Below are 17,764 nucleotides of genomic sequence, written 5' to 3'. Positions count from 1 at the left end.
CAATAAAACATCTAAGCCACATTCAAGTGCTCTCCTTCACCCTCTCACTCTGCGTCATCACACCTAAATGATTATGGATATAATTGGTGAGTTTTTTTCCCCCTCAAATTTTTAAGCACCCGTTGAAGCATCGTTCAGGCAAGTGAACTGTTTTAAAAGTACAGGTTTGGCTACATTTAGCAATGTTGAAAATAAACAACCATATCAGCACTTTATTTTCTCAACCATACTTATAGAACCTTATTAGTTAAGGCAGATTTATTTATTTTTTCTCATACTTGTGAAAATAAGACAACATTGAGTGTTGAAAAATATGTATTAATTAACCAAAAGAAAAGCACCATTTATTTTACGATATTATTCATGTGAAAGATGTATTAATAATTAGACAAAGTTTTTTCTAAGTCGTGAAATATTGTTTCTGGTACCGTCTTGGGATGTATCGTGATATGTATTGTATCGTGACATGTGTATCGTGATATGTATCACATCGCCAGACGTTTGCCAATACACAACCCTAGTGGTAGGTAGTGAGGGTATTCGTAAACAGTCTTAGATAATGTAAGCTAATTGCAGTACGGTGGCCCTGAAGTGCAAACCATTCAACAAATCACTCGATACAAAAACATTTTTAAGATCACAGCAACAATTTAAAAAGCGTATTACATTTTAGAAAACAAAACAAAATTTCAGAAACCAAAACATAAAAAAGAAAACAGAAAAAAAAGAAAAAAAGATTTCAGAAAAAAAAATTAATTTCCAGAAAAAAAAAAGAAATATTACAAAATGAAAACATTTCAGAAAAAAAAAAAATTCCAGAAAACAAAATGAAATAAAAAAAATGAAAAACATTTCAGAAAAAAAATGAAATATTAAAAAATGAAAAACATTAAAAAAAAAAAAAAAAAAAAAAACATTTCAGAAAAAAAATGAAATATTAAAAAATGAAAAACATTTAAGAAAAAAAAATGAAATCTTCAAAAATGAAAAACATTTCCAAACCGGAAGAAGCAGGTACTATGGGACAACGCTGATTGGATGATGTTTGTCAATCATTTGAACTGAAAAGTATTTTAAATGAAGCGATGACGGATTTTATCGTCCAAACAACAATGTACTGTAATAATCCACGTATTTCCCATTTACATATTAAATCAAAAATGCAGCAAACAGATAATGAAGGTTTAAATTATTTTTTGAATATTTCGTCTGAAGCAGAACGGTCACCCGGAAGTAGTTTGTGTGGATGACGTCCGTTCTGCAGGTAAACAATGAAAGGGACGGTAAAACGTTAACATAAACGTTAATCTTTGAATATTTAGCGGATGTGATGACAGAACGCACCCAGAAATATCAACACCAACCAGGTTTACAAATGTTTCAAAATGTCGTGAGAAGATTCTGTCTAAAGCAGCAGCTGCGAAGAAACGGGTGTTAAAGACGGCGCACATCAGGAAATGCAGTCCCGCCATCCACAGATAAGGTATGGAGGCACATTTGTTTGATCTAATAAATGTAGCGTTAAACGTGATTTCTAGGTGGGTGTTTACAGACAGATCCAAGATCCTTCAGTCATACGTTAATGACAGGTTACCTCATCAGCTGGAGAGGGGGGGTCACGTGGGCAGGATTCTCAGACAGGTGTACCAGCAGCATAAATCAGCAAAGCTGTCAGGTAAACTGCAGCAGTTTGTGTCTCAGAATAACATTTATGAATGCTTCTTATTCACACTATTAAGATCTGTGACTTTAGAGTGTGTCAGTGCACAGAAACATGACAGTAAATGACTGGATGTGCACATCATCAGACACGTCCAGGTGTGTAACTAACGGTGGCAAAGTCTGTAGTGTAAAAGAAATCTTTAAAAAAAAACGTTTTAGTCTTTCAGGCAGAGGAGGAATACCAAATTGTTTTAGAATCTATTTTTTATAAGACTGAAATAATGTATTTTATTCTGAGTTTGGTGTTTTGACCCCTCCCTAATGAATTTCTGGTTTAACCCATTTTCTCCTCATTTTGATGAACTCAACTTTTTCCTGAATGAAAGATTAACGGCAGCTGATGTTTTTCTGTCAGGGATTTTTAATTTATTAATTTATTTCTGTCAGGGATTTCAATGGAGCTGGAGTCCAGTGCAGAGGAAGCTGCAAGCATGTACGAGCAGGAACTGGGGTCCCCTTACCTGTGCATCTTCCTCTGGATGTGATGCTGAGCAGCAATGTGGACAAAGCTTCCCTGACATGACTCTTTTTGATATAGTTGTTAAGCACAAACAGACTTTCCCAGATGCATTTTTTCCTCTAATAAATGTGACTGACAGGTACGCTGAGTAAATGCTGATTGTAAGCGCAACATTTGATTGACTGCATGAAGAAGCCCATAAAGGAAAATCCACAACTGTTTCTTTGTTTCTGTTATTGAATAACGTATTCATGTTAAGTTTTCAATAAATATACTGCATTTGCTATGAAACAAATTTGTTTATTTTCATATCCATTATTACAATCCTCACGTCAGCATTCAGTTTTTTTCATTGACAAAGAAACATTTCTATACAACACTTTTGAAAGTCAAACATCATCTTTGTTAATAAAGCTTTAAAACCTAAAATGGTAAACATGGAAAAACTCAAATGAAGCAAGTCTAATAGGAACATTTTAAACTGGAGTTTTGCTTAAAGGAACATTAAGTTGTTTGGAGTTGTACAAGTGTTTGATGCGATTCCTCAGATGTGATTTCCAGATCATCAGCCCGACGCTAAAGCCAGGAATTGTGCTTCGTTTTTCACTCCCCACTGCATCATTTACAACTAATCAGGCTTATGCAGCAGGTTAAAGACTTTTTTTTACAGGACCTGCAACTTAAAAAAAATTAGATATTAAGGTTAAATAATATTTATTGATTACATTGCACATAAATCATGGTGACTTGCCTTTACACTGCACAATGATATGAATGACTTTAGTCTTCTTGTATTCCCATGTAGAGCTGCCATCTGTTCTTCTGCAGCTCAAACCTTTCTGGAACTTCGCCTTGAGTAACTTCACCTGCAGAAATATCACATGTTAATTCAATTAAGTATTTTATAAACTTTTAAAGTTCATTTTTAAGTGTCAGTATATGTATATGCATGGTTCAAAAATATACAATGCACTTTAATATTATTTCCCATAAGAACTTGTTTACTGATTTCAGTGTTAAAGTCGATTTTTAGCAACACTGATGCCATATAATTACTGTAATTACTGTATAAATCACAGAATCAGGCTGGCTCGGAGCTTTTTCTCTCATGTTGTCACCGAAAACGGGAACGGCTATCATGTGAAGACGGTTCGTCTCCATCGGGTTCTTTTTGCGCATGCGCAAGATAAAAAGAAATTATCTTTTCAAAGCAGCACTTTAACATCCTAAAATTAACATCCTTAGAGACATGTGACTGACAAAAGAAAAGATCACAGAATTGATACTTACCTAAAGATGATTGACAGCGTGAACCTCGCAGCCGTAGACATTAGCGCACAGCGTTCAAAGTAAAAGTGCTCACAAACTACTTCCGGGTGACCGTGTGTCAGGCGAAATGTTAAAAAAATAATTTTAAAGTTCATTAACAGTTTGCTGCATTTTTTATTTGATATATAAATGGGAAATACGTGGATTATTATAGTACATTGTTGTTTGGACGATAAAATCCGTCATCGCTTCATTTAAAATACTTTTCAGTTCAAATGATTGACAAAAATCATCATCCAATCAGTGTTGTCCCATAGTACCTGCTTCTTCCGGTTTGGAAATGTTTTTCATTTTTGAAGATTTCGTTTTGTTTTCTGGAAATTCATTCTGTGTTCAGAAATGTTTTTCATTTTTTAATATTTCATTTTTTTTTCTGAAATGTTTTTCATTTTTTAATATTTCATTTTTTTTTCTGAAATGTTTTTCATTTTTTAATATTTCATTTTTTTTCTGGAATTTTTTTTTTCTGAAATGTTTTTCATTTTTTAATATTTCATTTTTTTTCTGGTTTTTGTTTTTTCTGAAATGTTTTCATTTTTTATTTCTTTTTTTTCCTGGAAATTAATTTTGTTTTCTGAAATGTTTTTTTTTTTTTTGTCATTTTTGTTTTTCAAGTTTTGGTTTCTGAAATTTTGTTTTGTTTTCTAAAATGTAATGCTGCTTTTTAAATTTTTTTTTTTTTTTTTAATTGTTGTTGTGATCTTAAAAATGTTTTTGTATCGAGTGATTTGTTGAATGCTTTGCACTTCAGGGCCACCGTATTGCAGAGATACAACTGAGTTTTATGTAAAAGAAAAATTATCTAAGAATCTACTTTATAGAAATATCAATTTGAGCCCTGAAATGAATTACAGATATATAATCTGTTTCTACATATTTGTTTGCAGATATTGACAGGAAATGTGTGGAGGAGAGAGACTTAAAGGTATGGGGTTACCGAAGCTGGGTGGAGGGGGGGACAGGGAGAGGGTGGGATCATCGCATTGAATGAAATTAAAAGGAGTGCGACTTAAAGGGGGATAAGAAGGGAGGGAGACATGGGATAAGAGGAAGAGAGGAGGCGCGAAAAGAGATGGATAATAAGTGGACTTCCCCCTCCCCCTCCCCTTTGCTCCCCTGGAGAGGTAGGGGCAGCCTGCCCTCCAACCCCCATTTAGGAAGGAGGAAAAAAAAAACCTTTGTGAAACTTTTCTTGACAGAGGGGAGGAGAGGCAGAGTGAGCACAGAGGAGAGGCAGTTCAGAATCTAATTCAGAGAGACAGAGGAAGAGGCAAATTAGTCAGTGAGGGAAAAAAGTAAGGAATCTCGAAAGGGGAAAGACGCCACTTGTGTCCAAGGAAGTCATGGATTTGCAGCCCTGGGCAAAATTTCTCCTGCAAGGTTTAGACTTGAGGAAGCCCAGTAGTGTGTAGCATCATCGTTGTCATCACTCCTGTCCGTCACCATGCCGTCAGTCTCTCTCAGCCTGCCGACAGCTCTGGCAGGACCTGCACGCACCTGGGTCTGCCTGTCCTGCATGTTTTGGGTGAGAACAACTTTAATGCATTATTTTTGCACTGCACGTCGATACCAGTGAACTTTTCCCAGAAAAAAGTGTGTGCAAAAAGTAATCATTTATATTGGATCACAGATAAAATTGGATGTAGCTTTGCAAGATATGATAGTTTTTTCACTTTTATCCTTGAGAAAGCCTGACTGAGTGAGGCTGGTCAGTGAATATGTTGGGTGGTCTGTGTGACGGGGGTTGGGTGGAGGTTCAGGACCATGGCTGTGTGGGGCCTTGGCATGGTGACACATGCAAAGGGGGCTGATTTTCTAAAAGACTGAATGAGGATGTGCAAATGCTGGACAAAGTCATGCCTGGAGAGCTGCACTTGAGATGTTTTCATAGTTTCATAGGCATCGATTTTGACACAGACTTGACTCCAATATCTGTCCTGGCAGCTGTTTGTCCATCTGTCCTCTCTTTTTGCCCACTCTCACTCATTCTGTTTCCCCCCCACCCATCCTAAAAATCCCTTTTGGAGGTTGGGGCAAACAGCTATTTTTGCTTTCTCCTGTATAATTTAATCTCCTGCGCATTCCCGCTCCAAGTGAGGGGTTGTTTGTGTGCACTTCAAAGCAGAGATGTGGTCAGTGAGCCCATCGAAGTGTGTACATGTCTGCACGTAATGTGTGGTATTCAGTCTATGAACACAGACTTTGTTTCTCATTTACAGCACGTTTCATGTTTCAATGTGAATAGAAAATAGAAGTTTCTGAATAGAACTTTGAGATCTGTTCGTCTCTTTTTGGTTGTGGTCCTTTGGCACATGGTTGCACACCACTGGCAGAGCTGCAGCTCCGAGTGAGAAGACTGGATAATCTTACTGAGCTCTTCATCAGTTAATTACCATTCTTTCTTTAGGAGGAGCGAGAGGCGAGGTACAAGGGGTGGGTCGTAAAAGAACCTCAAAGCCCCCCAGCTAAGCTCTGGGTCACTGATCAACTGCATCAGCGCATTGTATAACAAAGCAAGCTCACTTAAGGGGGCGAGGTTCAATTTGAACCGCTGTGTTAATGGCAGATCTTTCCTTGGTGCTAAAGGTTCTTTGGGGCACATTCATACCGGGCAGTTTGATCTGGACCAGAGTTTGTTTCCTCAGATAATCTACTTCGAAAAAGTGTTCAAGCTCATCTAAATTGTGGTGTGGACCAAGCCCTTCTTACCATTCTCCAAGTTGACACAGATGAGGAAGTACCAAATGTTGCATTTCCTCAAAAGACCTCCGGAGGCTGGTTTCAAAAGTGATCTATTCTTCATTGAGTTCCATGTTAAAAAGTTCAACTTTACACCCCAAATTAACCAGTGTGCATTCTGGTTTCTGATATTTTAATTTTAATTATGTGGGCATATATATGCACACACACACACACATATATATATATATATATATATGTGCAGTTGACTGGCGCCATGTCCAGGCTGGTGTAACCATGGGGGTGAGTGGTGGAACAGAGTAAAGTAAGACTTTTTTTTGAGTCCACCCACCAACTAATCAAAGAAAACTCAGCAATCGTGCCTCAAAAAATACTCAAATTTTAGTTCTATTTAAATGATGGCAGTTGATAAAAGATAAAATCAAGTAAATGCTGAATAAAAATTTGGAATGATCATAAATCACATGACCTCAATATTTACCTCTAATAGAATCGCAAGTTATTCACAGATTTTCCTTGTAATTTTTCTTTTTAGCTGGTGCCTTTGATGTGTTTGTTTACACAGGCATTAATACAGTATACTGTTGGTGTTACATACTACTTTAGTTACTACATTAAATATGCATTAAACACAATAAAATTGACAGCTGTCGTTGAAACCTGTCCTATTTTCCTCTTGGGATATAGAGACAAACCCCTCTAAAAAGGAAAAGTGGCTGTAAGTGCTTGATATCCAAGTGTTTTGGTTTTCTTTTAGCAGTGAAAATGAAGACAAACTAAGCCAATGCAAAGGCAAATAATTACTCTGCATTTCACCCCATCTTAGTCTTGTCTAATAGATTATTATTGGACTAATATTGTTGGCATTAAATTTTATATTGCAAGCATTTTCTAATACGACCCTAGACTAGCCTGTGTTGGCTTTGCCCCACAGCACACGCACTGAAGCCTGAGGTGGCCACAGCTTTTTTCTATATAGGAGCTTTAGTGAAATTATTTTAATGCTCTTTTAACAGTATACATTTGCATCCTCTCCCTCAAATTAACAAACGGCAAAAAACGCCACGCGTCGAGGCGTCACTTTTTAAAAAACGCCTCGGGTTCGTTTTTTTGGTTTGACGCGCGGCGTCGAAATATATTCGACCAATGAGAATGGCGCTTTTGCACACGTGTCTGGAGCTTCTGAAGTTACAGTAAAACACAACTTGGAGGCGCTCAAACATCAAACTGCCTTGCTGAGCACACATACCAGCGAAGAAGATATACGCCAAGTAGCGTCTACACTTCCGCGAAGAAATAATGACGGACATTCTAAAATATCCCCGAACGAAGCACCAGTTGGTGCAACTGGTGCTTGAAATATTCATGTTTTCTTTGTATGATTCTGACAATCGCGTAAATACTTTATCTCTTCTTCTGAGTGAAAAGCGACTTTATAAGCATAAAGTTGCGCAGCGCCACCTTGTGTACAGGGGTATTTCTGTTTACATTAAGCGCCATCTAATGTCAGGGAATGAAATTGCATGTTCGCTCGGCTAATCGTCAGCGGAAATCGCCTGGGTGTGAACACAAAAAACGTGGCGAAAAACGCTGGCGAATAACGCCTGGCGAATATTCGTCCCGGTGTGTACGGGGCTTAAAGATACAATCAGCATGTATTCCTGTCTGTTAGATCTTATGTAGTAATCTTGTCAGTGTTAGAAGATAAACAAAATGTAAGCATCACAACAGCTGGCTTTTGTAGCCTTTTACTTAATTTAAAATGCTTTAACCCACATTGTCAACATTCATGTTGTACATCATGATTTCCCCAAAAGTGAACAGAAATGTTTGATGACACAGTGACAGTCTCAAGGGCAATTGTGATCAATACTCATGGAACGTTCACTCTCCCAATAGGGTCTTAGGCTTTTCTTGCTGAATAAATTATAACTTTATTTTTACAACCTAACCGTTTTATAAGAAAAGGCAAAGAGAGGGTTAACCTGTTGGTTTTTTAATTCTACAAAAAAGTTAAATAAACCTCATGTGTTTAGCCCATTTGGTGTACAAAGCAGGGACATATTGTAGACATTGTCCTTGGACATCTACAAATGTTGTTGAGAAGAGGTTGAGCTTTTGAAGAGAAAGACTGATAGAGGAAGCTTACTGAAGAGACAGGAATATATTTAAGAAACGGTCTATTTTCAGAAGCTAGCCAAGTCCTTCTTTCTCAACCCCGATTTAAAATACGACAGCATCCTCTTTCACTGCAGGATGCCTCTGAATGAAAAAGAAGTCTGTATACTGCGTTTCCAGCATGGGTGCTGAAATAAAACATTAGGGTAAGTTTGGGGAATGGCAGAAATATCTTGAAGGACAAAATAAATGAAGAAAAGACGGTTTGAGCCAAAGAAAAAGATCAACAACAAATGAATGATGGATTTCATGAGAGGCCTTGAAAATGCAGTGCTGAAGCTGCTCTGAACACTGTGAATTATTGATGAAGGCCAAGAACACAAACCCCCTACACCAGAATAGATTTGATAAAAAGTTTTTATTCCGACATTCTTAAACATCATACATGCTTTTCATGGTGGCTTTTTTAAAGTGATCACACAGCCCAATGGCCAGCATACATCACATATGAGATGTTTCAAGATTATAAGATTTACCACATTCATCCAAATAATGAAAACATGTATTAGGTTTGTAGAAATGACTTTGACCAAAAACAATTTGGTGTAATGATATGGCCACATGCTATAGTTTTGAACACGAGGTGAAGATTTAAGTAGTTTCAAATGCAGAATGGGGTCAAACTGAACACCCCCAATCCAGATTAATTATTAGCAGGTGATCATTAGAAGACCAGCAGGATGTTAGATCTTGTGGACTGAGCTTGAATAGCTTTGGTTTTAATGTGACATTATAATGTTCTTTACTAAGTGTATCTTTGTTAAATAAATACAATTTGGCAAAAGACTGAAACCAAGTTAAGGTAAATGTCAACAATGTAAATGAAGTATCATATATCACTGATTGTATTCTTTGCTACACCGACAGGCGCTTATGTTAACTGCATCCTGTTGTACCAACTGAGGATGCTCGGAACTCCACACCCTGCATTTGAATTATTGGTTGCACCAAAAAAACATCCTTTCTGTAGCACCACCAGCTAAAACTCTTGATGAAAGGGAGGATCGATCCACGCTTTTCACCCTTTTACACCAGAGCTTTAGCTTCGTTGTTGATGTTTCTTGAAGTAACTCTTAGGCCGTTTGCGCAATTATTGTAATAACAATGGATTCTGAAGCTGAGAAAAGCAGTTTTGCTCTGATAGTACTACTGATTACTACTAGTAAGAGCAAGTAAGAGCAAGAAACTGCCAATTCCACTAATATTATTTTGCCATTTATGCCATATTTTGACCCCATCTGAATATCACAGCCGTAATTGGGATTCATCCAACCAACCAATCTGTTTCCACTCTGCTAATTTTTCATTTTGATGAGTCTGTGCAAATTATATCTTCCTGTTTTTGTTTTTTCATGGCAGATGTAACACCTTGCTTTTTTATATGTAAATAAGGTCACCTGCCGCAAGGTTTGACATTTTGAGTTTATGTTCTGTCAAATTTGACTTTGTGTTTTTGACCCTATAATTTATTATTTAGAATATACTCTTTAAACACTTGACATGGATCTGTATAAAAGGTAGCTAACTAGCTAGCTAAGTAACTAGTAGATAAGCTTTCCTTTAAAGATTTAGATGGCACCAGCAACCATACATGTTCAGCTGAATCTTGCATTTCATTTTCAGATGTCCACTTCTCTGAATGGAGACAACATGCAATCATATAAGTATCCCCAATGAAAATGAGCTTATTAAATGTCGCACACCTCTATTTTGATCCACATACAAGGGGCATGTGACATTTCAATTCTGTGTATGAACTTTTTTAAAGTTTTCTTTGTATTTTTTTAATCTCTAAAAACAAAAAGGGAAGTTTAAGTTGATTTATGAGAGTGGGTCAGCTTGGTCCAATACCCCCACCCGCCTCTTTTCTTCCCCAGCAAGACCCCCTGCTTTGTGCATGCTTCAGTGGACACATTAGCCTTAACCTCTTCCAAAGTCTTTGGGGTTTTGCCAGAAAGAAAATAGGAGCTCAGAATATGTCTGGCACTCAAGTCTTTTTTTCTTTTGCTCAAGTGAAATGACTTGTAGACTTACGTCTGTCATCTCAGTCCCATATTGGTCTGTGGGGTTTAATAAAACCTTGCTTTGGTAAAAAATTAACACATGTCATATTATATGTATTTGCATGGTAATATGCCAAACTCAGTCATTCTTACATAAAATGTTGCATTGCCAGAAGCAAAACAAGAATTTTCCAATTTTTTTAATTGGACTTATTAGTTGTTATTTTATGGAATTTATTGTTCGTCATTTTTATACATTGAATTTGAAGCTTTGAACAAATGGTCCATTCCATGTGTGGGTTTATCTGCACTTGTCAAAACCTGGCAAGAAGCAACGTAACCCTTGTGCTATCCTAGGCACTTTAACATTGGGAGTTGGGTCATCTAGACCCACTAGACAGTGCGCTGAACCTTTTTTCTTCAATGATTTGTGAACCTCACTGGTGTCCATGGATTACATGAAATCTTTCCACCTTTATCCACCTTTGTCATGGTAGGGAGAACATGTCAATGTAAGGGTGGGGTCATCTAAGATAGCACAAGGGTTAAGATGTTTGAGAAGGGAAAGTTGTTTTCTAACATTTTTACCTTAAAGAAAAAGAAGACTAAACTAAAATGGAAATTTTACAAACTGTAAAACTCCAAAACGAGTTTTCCTTACAGGTTTTAGCACTGAACGCCACCTTAAATGGAATTGTTTGAGCACAGTAGTGTCTGAAAGCCAAAACATTCTTAAAAGCACTCGTATGGTCAGAGCTTTAAACATTTTCTCTCCCAGAAGAGAGTTTAGCTGCCAATTGAAACTTAACAATATCTATTTTAATCTGCAACAAGGTACATGAACTGATTAATGTGTTAAATATCTGTCACCTATTGTAATCTCTGATGCCAGAGCTGAAGCATGTGTGAACATTTTTAAGAGTACAAATGTGTTTTGGTTGTGATAAAACACTTAAACTTAAATGTTCATGTCAGATCTTTAAAAGTTGTTGATTCTGGTTCCTTTAAAAAGGGAATGGACCTCAGAGATGCTCTGAATTCCATTTGTGCAAGTCTAACTTCATGGTCCAACTTATAGTTTGATAGTATTTTTGTTTCTGAATGTTTTGTCTTGCTTTTTAATGCTGAACTTTATATGTCATATTTTTAAGAAATCAAGAGATTTTATCCAGTTCAGAAAAAGTAAATAAAGTCCCTCAATTGCAAATTATGAGATTTGTCATCCAGATTTAATCTTACGAATTGTGACAATCCTATTCTACAGAGAAAACCTCTTGTGATTGTAATATTACTTACATCTACTTTGACCCAGAGCCTTTGGCTCCTCTAGCTCAGTTACAGTTTTCTTTTGGAATTGATGAACTATGGATAAATTCTTGGTAAATTTATTTTTTTTGGCATAGTTTTGCTTTTTTTATTTGTTGCTTGTAGACATTTTCTATTGAAGTGACATTTATTTTGAAAAGGCTCATGGCTCCCATTACTGTGCAGGAAGGCCTTAAGCTTTATTTTCTTAAGAAATCAAGCTTATCTTAGACAGTTTTGGGGGGTTTCTTTCTGAAAACAGCAAAATAAGATTCAATAGGGATTTGTGAAAAATTTTGAAAATGCATACCTGAATTTGGGCCAAAAGCAAAAGAAAAAATATACATGTTTGTTTTAAAATTAGAAAAATGACTAGAAAAAGATAACATAAAATAATGTAGTCATTAAAAGGGTTTGTTGTTTTGTTTTTAGTACATCATTCTTTATGCCTGTTTGCATGCTAACTGAAAGACAACCATCACTATGAGCTGTCAACCAAAGTTCTCAGTAGTTGATGGTTTTTCTGTTCATTTAGAGTTCATTGATAGTTTTTTTTTAATGAGTCTATACTAGGGCTGCACAATATGAACAAAACTTGCGATGTGCGATATTAGTGATCAATATTGCGATAACGATATAATTTGCGGTATATAAATAAATGGCAAAACAACCAAGAACATCATTACTATCTCATTGCAACAGTTTAAAAAAATGATACTCCAAATGACCCTCGTTGATGTAGGAGGCAAACATCTAACATGAAAGGGCTCATCTGATTGGTCAACATCAGAAAGGGTCCAGCCAATTGGTCAAATGCATAAATGGATTTATTTGATTCGTTAAATTCGTTCAAGCTGCCATAGGATTGTTTTAGCACATTTAAGGTAACCATTTATTGCGATTTTTGCTGACTTTTGCACTGCTTGATATTGCGATAACGATAAATTTGCGGTATATTGTGCAGGCCTAGTCTATACATGTTTGCTTAGTTATTGTTAAACTACAAAAAGATGCAGAGATTGTCTGAAAAAGGTTTTTATTATCTGAGAGTAATGTTTTAGTCACAATTGCTTTTATGGGTAGATACAGGCTGTCTGCGAGCAAAAAATAGGCACATCTGCATAGAACACGCAGATGGCCCTCACAAAATATCAAGGTCATAGATCGCTCTGTGAGCCTGTAGAGGAAAATGTTCATGCACATTTTCTTCTATGGGCAATCTGCGGCTAACAGGCCGTAGCAAACACTTAACCCTTGTGCTATCCTAGGCACTTTATCATTGGGAGTTGGGTCATCTACACCCACTAGACAGTGCGCTGAACCTTTTTTCTTCAATGATTTGTGATTTTCACTGGTGTCCATGGATTACATGAAATCCTCTTCACCTTTATCCACCTTTGTCATGGGGAGAACACGTCAATGTCAATGTAAGCGAAGGGTCAGAGGATAGCACAAGGGTTAAACAACACATAAAGGTAGGTATGGGTGAAGCAGGTGAGATGGAGGCACGTCTTACAGATTTTTCATTTTTTAACCCACACAAATCCTGACATCTGTTTTTAAGAAATGAAAAAATACACCTTAAAATGTACAAGAAATCTAAAAATTTATTCAAACATTTTACATTTTTCTTTTAAGGCAATAAATTGAAGCCAAACGCATAGACAGAAATCTAAGCTGCTGTGACAGTGAAATACGGTTAACATATTGTTTTTAAAAATAGATTAACTGAATTATCCCAGCAATTCAGCATGGTTTAGGAATCATGTTGAGTTCTCATGTATATGTTGTGTTAAAATGTATGTTTCTGTTTTGAAATGTGTTAGAATCTTTCTGAGTAAAAACAATAATTCTAAAAAGTGATACCCAGAAAATTGTATCCACTTTATCAACTTAGTGTTACTCTAATTGTGTTTCTTTAGGAAGGAGGGAATCTTTCTTTTTTCTCTTAACTACTGGAGGACGGACTAATTTCCTCCCTGGGATCCACTTCACCAAAATGAAATAGATGTGGAAAAGAGAGCTGGAGGGGTCTATAGGGTGGGGGTGGGGGGCAGAAGGAAAGGAAGGAAAGGCTGGAATGCCCACGGTGCAGTTTTTTTCTTACCAAATGTGAAACAGGTGACTTCAATGTCAGTGCATTAGGTTTGTGGGAACGGCAGCAGAGAAGGAAAAAAAAAAGGAAGTCAAGTTAAAAAAAGAGAAAAATATAGCAGCAGCTTTTTTTCTCTGGTATTTAGCTGTAATTGTTTCTTGTTGCACTTGTTGCACCACGCTGCTTCCAATTAAGGGATTTTCAGTGCTCCTTCATTTTCAGAAGGTATTCTAACATGTCATTCCCAATAGAGGGATTAATGTAAGTGTCACGGGCTGGTCGGCGAGGACCCAGATGAAGGAAAAGGCTCAGATACGGTTCAAACAGTCTAATGATTTATTAACAAAAAGAAAAAAAAACCCTCACAGGAGGCAAAAAGCAAAACCAAGGGAACAAGTTGAGCTTACTAACATGATGGAATACAAAATGAAACAACACAGAAAGCAGTTAACTTAAATAGGGAGCAAACTAAATCAGCTATGTGTAGACAGCTGTGCACTCCTCCTCAGAGGTGAAGGTGTGAATCAGCTGGGAGGAGCCACAGTCAGCCTGCACAGAAAGAAAAGGTGAAACATCAACAAAACCCAGACAAAAGCATGCAAAACATAACAGGAAGGGCTGTAACCAATCATTTTAGCAACAATTTGATTCATATCATAATTTGTGGTTAACATAATTCAATCAGATTTAATCCAATTCACTGACCTAAAATAGATCCAGGACATCTTTAGCCAAATATTCAACCAGTGTGACTCAGAGGTAAAGGCACCTGGTACTGAACAGAGCAGGTGAGGGTTTCCAGATTCCTTGTATTTCTTTCAAGATAATCGAGTGTAAATTAAATATGTATACAAACAAACAGGAAATAATGGCAAATCCATTCACATTTTAGTTTCCTAAAGTTCAGACGACTGATGTTTTTCCACTTCAAAATACTGGAAACGGAACATTATTAGAACATTCTACCACACTATGCGGTCACTTCTTTGCAAAATTCAAAGTGTTTCCACACATTGGACAGTGGAACATCTATCTCATAATTTGCCATCACGCGTGTTGTCCGCCTGGTAGTTAAAAAGAGCTACCGCGCATCAATCCAAATGGTATTTTCCAGTATCGACGCAATCGATCTACTTCATTTTAAAACAGTTTTATAATGGTATAGTTCAATTCGGTTATCAATTTGTCATAGATCGATCTGGTTGGATCATAGGACTATGAATCAACTCTGTCAGGTAATCCCTACACCCCTAATACCTTTTGAAACTGGTTAATTTAAAAGTAGCTCGCATGCTGAACAAGTGTGGGCTCCCCCGCTTCAGAGGATTTTTATTCATGACCTTTTCGGTTATATGTTAATTTGAAATTACATTTAGGATCCATGCTAGTTAAGAAAATTCTACTTTGCAATTTTGAAATTTACTTCCATGGAAGTATACATTTGGCTTCTGAGCACTAAAGAGACTCTTGGGTTTTAGGAGGATAGCAGTGAAGGTGAACAGACAGGAGTGAACAGTAAAGATGCTTGGAGTGTCCAGCAGGTCTCAAGGAAAAATTTGAGTAGATTAAAATGGTTAAATAAATAAATAAATAAAAAAGTCAGAAACATGGAACAATGGGGTTCAAAGGTGAGCTCTGCTTTGACACTTCCTGTGTAGCCAGACATATGAACATGTACAAACATTGTCACAGATGGAGACATGAAGTGATTGCCAGAGTGCGTCTGGATAAAATCTCTACTCATGCACATGGTGTTCCATATGACAGAAGGGGGCTTGTTAGCGGTCTGATTAACCCAGCTGACTTTAGAGGTCTCCTCAGTCTGCTGGCTCCAAAGGCAAGAACAATAGTGTCTGATTGTATTGTTGGGCGGGGGGATCACTGCCAACTATGGATGTATTTGCTTGCTTGTCTGCATGTTACTATCTACTCATTTCTTATTTTAGGTTCCAGCCTCTCACTCTTTTTTTTTTTTTTTTTTAATCCTTGCGACTATGTTATTTCATTCTATCTTGAGGATTAAAAAAACAATTTGTTGCAGATGTTGTTGAAACAGAAATTTAGGTTCAATGTGTCTTATTTTAAAATCCATGTGGATAGTTTTACCACATTAAGTCACATCATTTTAAACATCTTTAAACTTCCTCTTTAAAACCATATTAAAATACCTTTGTTCCATTACCACCTGCAGATAACAAATTGCACCTTAATTTCAAAAGTCTGTATGGTCATTAGGTTAAATCATTCTTTTAAAATATAAGATGGATGAAGTGAATTGAAAGGGGTAACCAATGAGAAAACAAAATGCTAAGGCTAGAATCAGAATGTATTTCTGGCATAAATATTACACCGCCCTGCGACCTGTCCATGGTGTCACCTGCCTTCGCCCACGAGTGGCTGGGATAGGCTCCGGCAGCCCCGTGACCCAGAAAGGGACAAAACTGGTTTAGAAGATGAATGAATGAATATATTACACCAATAATAAGGCTGTCATACAAAAAAAAAAAGATAAGTTTGCATTTGGGTCATTTCCTTATAACCCTAATAAACAGTTTGAAAGCCATGCTTGCAGATGCAGACAAACATAGCTCACGTTTACCATGAGGTAATGTTTGAAGCTTTGCCAGAGAGTGGCAGTAAGGTAATGTAAGGTCAATTTTATTTTCCTCAAAGAGGAAATTTGTCCTGGGCCACAGAGCTACTTAGCTGTATAGCAGCATTCGCACATAACATACATAAAGTGAGAATAATAAAAGTACACAAAACAAATACATAATAAAAAATTAAAAACTGGAGTATACAAAATTTCCTCCAGACCTGACTCTCACAGTTAAGAACACGAATAATAAAATATCTACTGGTAACTGAAACTTTAAAACCACAGTGCTAAAAAAAAATTCAGTAAAATGCATTATCAATTCACAAAAAAAAAAAAGAACACTCTCAATTAATCTACAACAACTATTAAAACTTGGGACTAGTACCCAAAATAATAAACACACACATATAATTATTTTCCTTAAAGCAAGTAAGAAGAACGCAGAGTGTTGAAACTCTGGAAGCGATTCTGTAGCATAATTAAAAATAAAAGTCAAAACCAGAAATGCCTTCTTATTTTCAAAATGAAGCTGCATTTTTTGACTCAAAATTAAAATGAAAAAGCAATCCGCCAAAATGCTTTTTCATTTCCTTCCTCAACACAGCTTATTCTGTCACTTAATTAAAATGATAAAGAAAAGGGTATTTGACATTTAATTTGAAAGAAGTTATCTGGTAAATGTGTAGCAAAATTCATTTAGAAAATGTCTAATTTGACTGATGGAACTGTTGGAACATAATTACTGATGATGATTACTGAACTGATGTAAGAAATATTTTAGCTGCGTGTGGTTAAAATCACCCATTAAAAACACCAGGGCCCCAGGAGTGTGCTGAAGACGTCTTTACACACAGTCTGCTAACTGACTGGTGGCCTCTAATGTGTTCACACTCGGGGGGATGTAAACCACACAAACTATAATATTACCAAACTCTCTTGGTAAATAAAATGGGTGTAACGAGATGGACAACATTTCCAAGTCTGGTCTTATCTCACACTGTGATTTAGCTACACCCTTCATTCCAGACATATATGCAGATTCCGCCACCTTTGGATTTGCCAGAAGATAGTTCTCTGTCTGCTCTCACGCAGGTAAATCCATCTAGTTGGATGTAGCTGTCAGGTGTCTCCTCTCTGAGCCAAGTTTCCGTCAGCACAATCATACATGACTCCCTGTTTTCATATAAATGCCGACTGTTAATCCTTAGTTCATCAACCTTTCTTGACAGTGCACACACGTTGCTACGAATCAATGAAGGCAGAGGTGGGCGATTTCCTTTTTTCCTGAGCCGCTGCCGCACGCTTCCTCAGCATCCTCTTTAACGCCGCGTTAGCCTTTGCGTCTGCGGCTTACTTCTCAAGTCCGTGGGTAG

General features: G+C 36.9%; 1 protein-coding gene and 2 long non-coding RNA genes across 41 annotated transcripts in view; 2 read left to right on the top strand and 1 right to left on the bottom strand.

The window, feature by feature from the left end:
- The window catches only part of tns1b (tensin 1b), a 172,524-nt gene that overhangs the window by 36,038 nt on the left and 118,722 nt on the right, over positions 1-17,764 (top strand). For 3 of the 39 annotated variants that reach the window (XM_078939420.1, XM_078939379.1, XM_078939378.1), the window contains exon 1: positions 4,709-5,036. The exons of 35 other annotated variants lie outside the window; for them this stretch is intronic. In XM_078939420.1, the coding sequence (XP_078795546.1) occupies positions 4,956-5,036 (81 nt within the window). In that variant the 5' untranslated portion in view covers positions 4,709-4,955. Of the gene's footprint in view, positions 1-4,402; positions 4,437-4,708; positions 5,037-17,764 lie in introns of those variants that run through there. One more of the 39 variants, XM_078939418.1, reaches the window with a different exon arrangement.
- Positions 1,274-2,402, top strand: LOC144988678 (uncharacterized). The gene is made up of 2 exons (XR_013652651.1): positions 1,274-1,483; positions 2,110-2,402. It is a non-coding gene; the product is annotated as an uncharacterized LOC144988678 (long non-coding RNA).
- On the bottom strand, positions 2,716-3,564 carry LOC144988677 (uncharacterized). Its single transcript, XR_013652650.1, has 3 exons — positions 3,473-3,564; positions 2,934-3,048; positions 2,716-2,855 (listed from the first exon to the last, which is right to left on the bottom strand). It is a non-coding gene; the product is annotated as an uncharacterized LOC144988677 (long non-coding RNA).

Source organism: Oryzias latipes, chromosome 21 (genome assembly GCF_053564925.1).
Source record: "Oryzias latipes strain Hd-rR chromosome 21, Olatipes_Hd-rR_3.1".
NCBI lineage: Eukaryota > Metazoa > Chordata > Actinopteri > Beloniformes > Adrianichthyidae > Oryzias > Oryzias latipes.
The sequence above is the reverse complement of the archived record's forward strand: the minus strand, read 5'-3'. Positions and strand labels throughout refer to the sequence as shown.